Source organism: Hippocampus comes, unplaced genomic scaffold (genome assembly GCF_001891065.2).
Source record: "Hippocampus comes isolate QL1 unplaced genomic scaffold, H_comes_QL1_v1.1 scaffold267, whole genome shotgun sequence".
In the NCBI taxonomy this organism is placed as follows: domain Eukaryota; kingdom Metazoa; phylum Chordata; class Actinopteri; order Syngnathiformes; family Syngnathidae; genus Hippocampus; species Hippocampus comes.
In genome coordinates this window covers 258,822-264,420 of record NW_017805049.1, presented here as the reverse complement: position 1 = coordinate 264,420, position 5,599 = coordinate 258,822, and the positions used below count along the sequence as shown (strand labels likewise).

Below are 5,599 nucleotides of genomic sequence, written 5' to 3'. Positions count from 1 at the left end.
TCGGCCCCCCCGGAAGCACGGTGAATATGGCAGCGAAGGCATTGAGCTTCAGGCCATCGATGACGTTGCCAAATTGGCACACTTCTATCCACATGAGGATGCCCCCGGTGGCCAAGAGCATGATATACAGGCACTCTGCGACAATGCACAGCCACAGCACCCCTATGGATGTTGAAGATAGCACAAAAACAGCGTTTTGAGTCTAAAGGGCTGGGGGTAGGGGGCGGGGGAGGGTGAAGGCAAATTCAAATTGCTGGAGTGCAGGAAGACATGGTTGAGTGACTCACGAAGGGAGTGCAGGCAGTGATATAGGAAATAGGGGAAGGGGAAGTGAAGAAAAATATGGGCTAGGTAAGCAAGGGCAATTGGAGAGGACATGCATAGAAGCGGGTGGGGGGTAGAATGAGTCGGTGAAGGTTGGATGAGTGACCCTGTCACCCATATGATTAACCTTCACCGTCGGTGAAAGGATATATAACCTGCTGAGGGGCCTCCAGCACATGACGGAGGGAACATCATGGCGTAAAAACGATTGAAACCATTGAACGGAAGCTAAGGTGCCATGAAGTATATCACACAACAGCCCGAAGCGTTTGTCATATGATTTATTGATCATGATTGCCTAAAATATCCTTGTTGGAATGTCGGACACTTTTGTAGCTTTCAGTTGAAAAAAAATTAGCTCAGAGACTGTCTTCAGCCCTCGGGAAGATTTTTGACAATTCGAATAGATTGTTGCATTGAGATATGAGTCGTCCTGTACGGTGTATACTTTGACCAGTCTTACTGCAGTTACTGAGCTACTTACTGTAGTTGCGTTAGTCTTCTTCATTTATGTTTGTGTAATTGTATTTTACTGCCCCCGGTGGCAAGGTTACGTACAAAAGAATCAGCCACCATTAAATAATCAAGCTGCAAGAACTGTTTAATTCTTTACATTCTGTCTGATTATGTTATTACCATAAATGTTTTAAGTGATTGTAGCGTGCTTTCTTATTAAAAACACACCGTGCAAAAACATTTTGGGGGAGGCTGGGATGCATTAGCGGCCTTTCCATTCATTTCAATGGGGAAACATCATTTGAGATAAGAATGTTTTAAATTGCGAGCGTGTTGATGGAATGAAGTAAAGTCATAGCTCAAGGCACCACCGTACTCGAATGAACAGTGCCCGCAATGACAATGTGAAACATTATTAAACAGCGTGGGTGCTTATTGTGTAAAAGGGTCTGAGCGTATAATTTTTAATACATTTGCAGAACTGTCAAGTCTTTTTTTCCCCATTTTTAAATTATCAACGAATAAAAAAACAATCCATATCTTGAATTAAAATGTATTTAATAAAGTTTGGGATGATGCAGTACCATAACAAATGATGCATAATGTACGATGAATGTATCTGGTACAACAAAGCATTGCTGAAATGAAATTCTCGAGAAAGAAAACACGAGTAACCAACAAATGAAATCTTGTCTGCAGTTTTAATGTATTTCTTTAACTTTGCGTCAAATGAGCAAGAATAATACAACATAAGTTGTTTTCTAGGAAGTATTTCCATAAGATTACCGGTTTCAGCATATGGAAGCGAAGCCAAGAAGTAATTAGCAGAACATTTAATTACCGTATAAGAGAGCCATCGACTGGCCTGTCTTGATCGTATTTTTGCTTCTATAGCACCGATAATACTGATTCACTGGCAACGCTTGACGCCAACATATTCAAACATGCTGTAATGACTAAATTTGACTCCTGATGAAGACGTTTGGCAATCAATGATGGTGGAAAATAGGACCCAATTCACGTGCTTGCCGATGTGTTTTAAGCAGTTCTGCAATCAACTCGAGCCAAAACCGACATTCGTCTGCCTGACAATTCATGTTGCCTGGTTAAAGCAGATTGCCTGCCGAAGAATAAACAGTGAGCATTTAAGTGTTCCCTGGAAAGCCACGTTGGGCCATCTGGGTGCGTTTGTACTGCAGCTCATTCCGAGAATGTTCCGAGGTGTACTATGTTTACTCATTGCTGCGCAAATTGCAGAAGGGACCCCCTTTAATGCCCTCATGTTTTTTTTTTCTTTCCGATTTACATATTAAGTTGTGGATTGACCTGTTTGGGAGATTTTGACAGTTTTGTTTGCCACGTGCTACTTAACTGAATTTCTATTTTAGAAACCACGGCAGAATAGGAATGGAAGAGACTTGACGCACAACCCTGCCCCCCAAAATATTATCACTGTTAACACTCAGGGGAGGAGGACTAACAGAAAGGATTTATCCCAAACGGCACAGCTAAGGGAACCGATAAGGCGAATGAGAACGAATCGATGGAAGAGATTGATTTGCACCTCCTACCTGGCAGCAGGTAAATCAGTGCTAAGTGCTAACAGCTCCCTGTGTAGCATTAGATTGGAGTAAATAAGCAGTGGGGGTGACTTCATGACTCGCTTGTGTTTCAGGTAGTTAGGCAAAGATTTGCGATTTGTGTCGAAATGGTTCCATCGGTGTTAATGAATGTTTAGATTAAACCAGGGGTGCCCAACCTTTATTGACGTAAGATCTACTTTGCGATTAACCAACCTCCCGCGATCGACCCGCACGTACACACGCATGCCATGTTAAGCAACGACCATAACGTCCCCTAAAATGAACGAAACAGAAAAATCAAGTAGACGCAAGAGTTTGTGTGTTTGCGGAAAGGAAATTAATGCCTGCCTTCATCGAGACCTGACTGGGAGGCATGCGACGCACTTTTCGCAGCCTGTTAACTATCGGAGGTTAAAGGTGACCTGCTTTATTTGATTTTTTTCAATACTTTTTGTGAAACTGAGACCGATATGATGATTAGGGTGCATTAACACAAAAAAATATATTAATAACATGCACAGAGACACATAAATGTTAGATTTTTTTCCTCTACACCCCTCGCGATCGACTTGGGACAGCTGTTGGTCGATCGCGATCGACGTAATGGGCACCCTTTTGATTTAACTGTCAATTAATCGATGAGTCGGATTTAAAAAAAAAAATTACGCAGTTTTAATTCCCATTCTTTTATTCAAAAACAGGACACTATGTCAAAATGACATTGCAGGAAATACACAAATATAAGTTAGGATTCACTTCTTGGGTTGGTCCGTAACATGTCAGAAAATTGGCAAAATTTTGGATCTTTGTTTTCCAAAGTAAAAGTATATTTGCAAATGTCTTATTTTGGTCAAAGACCAACATTTTCGCGGAGAACCACAAGAATCGGAGAATATTTACTCTTAAGAATGTGACATTTTCACAAGGTCTTTAAGCAATTCATTGATTATCAAAACTATTTGTGGTTTGATTTGATAACTGACTCATTGTCTAGTTTGTTTTTTTTTTTCAAACAAGAGACAAGAGACTGTGCACCACCCATTATTCTAATTCCATTTAAAAAAATGTTCCTCTAGATAGTTTCGGGGAGCATGTGTCACACTCAAATATTTGTTTTTAGCATTATAATGGGATTCATGATCAACTTACCTCTTTCATTTGCAGGTGCGACATAGATGAAATTTCGGCAGTTTTCACCTGCAAGATAAAAATAACAGTCAATCGCTGCAAGTTTAGCTCGGATGACCCGATGCGATCGATGAAGGCATTTCCGCTGTATCAGTAAAAGCCATGCATGCCATTCTGGGATTTCAAGGATTTCATTGTCGACCATAGAAATGATCAAAAATAGGCTTTGCGGCTGCTGTGGGGGGGATCGATCCCTCTTGCTCCCATATGGCTTCATTGGAAGTGAAATAGCATTCGGATAGAATGTTTTTGTGAGGGAATAAAACATCTTTAAATCTGAAGAGTTCAAAAAGAAACACACGAGGCTTTGGAAATAATTGCCACCATTTTAATGAACGTTCTGAAGTCATATTTGGTGGCGCTTGTGGTTTGCGAATGTACCTCACAGTTTTGAGATTCAGGGTTCGAATCTCTTTAGTCAATGTGGAGTTTCTACATTCTCTATGTAATCATGTTTTTTTGTTTTTTTCTTGTGCTTTTTCTCATTTTTGCAACAACATGCATGTTTGGTTATTGAAAGGCTCCGGACTGTCCACAGGTGCAAATGTGAAGATGAGAAGTTGTTTGTATGCGCACTGAGACTCAGCCTTAACATCAGTATTTGTCATAATGCTTGCCTCTCGGAATCCGTGCAGTAAGAAAAAAAAAAAAAAAGCTGAACAAAAACATTCGGGAACACCAAGGCAATCGTGAGAATTCACGTCACTCGGGATTCATGCGAGAAAATAGTTCCAGTGTGAAATTTTTATTTCAGGATCATATATTTTTGATGCGCGAGACTCTTGTGAAGACTCGGCTTCTCTAAGATGCATGAAAGCAGGAATCTGAAAGAATAAAATGAGAAAGGGAGCGAGACGATGGATGTGTTGCGCAATCACTTTGTGTGATGGTCTCTCAGCAGGTTATGAATGAATGAAAAAGAGAATATTTTGTCACAATATGACATCAAAGTGCTTGTCTCGGCATTAACTGGGACACAGCTGCTAAACTTCGCCCCGTAGTTGACGGCGACCCCCGCCGCCGCCGGTCTATTCCCATAGCGGCGGCGAAACCGGAGGAGTGAAGACGCCCGAATTAATCCCGGATCCGAGTGATTTCTCCTCTTTCAAATCCTCACAATCCGATTATCCCTGTTGATATATCCGCGGCTAATTACTGTGCGGATCTTACAAGCGTCTCTCGCATCTGCCTCTCCTCTCAAACTCACTCTCTCATTTTGTAAGGGTGCGCCCCCGTACCCTCCTAACCCCCCCTCCTCCTCTCCCCTCCCCGTCTTCCAAACACACAGACACACACGCGCGTGCATCTTTTCACCCAAGGAGCGCTCGCAGCATAATCACGTGACACAATCAATGCTTTTGTAAAAACACTCAAAATGATTCATCCAGATAATGCACTTAACACAATGTAAATCATTTTTGTCAGAATTCTTTTTCAACCATTCCCATGTCCATCCATCCATTTTCCGATCCACTTTATCATCACAAGCGCCGCGGGTGTTGGAGCCGATCGCAGCCGTCTTCGGGTAGTAGGCGGGGGGACACCCTGAACCGGTTGTCAGGCAATCGCAGGGCACGTATAGACAAACAACCGCTCACAATCACACCTCCGGACAATTTCGAGTGTTCAATCAGCCTGCCGTGCGTGTTTTTGGAATGTGGCAGGAAACCGGAGTACCCGGAAAAAACCCACGCAGGCACGGGGAAAACATGCTCCACACAGGAAAGCCGGAGCCGGATTTGAACCTTGCACCTTTGCACTGTGAGGCGGATGAGCTCACCAGTCAAGCACCGTGCCACTGTTCATGTGTTAATAGAATATAGGTACCAAACTGAAATCAGGCACTTTGTCTCACAAGAGTAATCTATTCAAAACTAATGTTTGCATTGCGTGTATGTAAATTGTTTGGGTACTGGTGATGCCACAAAGTAATGTGATGTGGAATGTTAAATGGACTGATTTTAATTTTCACCACCGAACAGCAGAGCGAGAAAGACTGTGGCCCAAAAGGGGTCAGAAATAATTTGTTGGACCCATGTAGTCCTGCA

The 5,599-nt window shown here is 42.3% G+C and overlaps 1 protein-coding gene across 1 annotated transcript in view; it reads right to left on the bottom strand.

The window, feature by feature from the left end:
• The window catches only part of gsg1l2b (gsg1-like 2b), an 11,428-nt gene extending 7,871 nt beyond the window's left edge, over nucleotides 1–3,557 (bottom strand). Inside the window, exons 1-2 of the mRNA XM_019864440.1 lie at nucleotides 3,513–3,557; nucleotides 12–162 (exon numbers count right to left, since the gene is read on the bottom strand). Coding sequence (XP_019719999.1) covers nucleotides 12–121 — 110 coding nt within the window. The 5' untranslated portion in view covers nucleotides 122–162; nucleotides 3,513–3,557. The remainder of the gene's footprint in view (nucleotides 1–11; nucleotides 163–3,512) is intronic.
• Nucleotides 3,558–5,599: the final 2,042 nt, after the last annotated feature.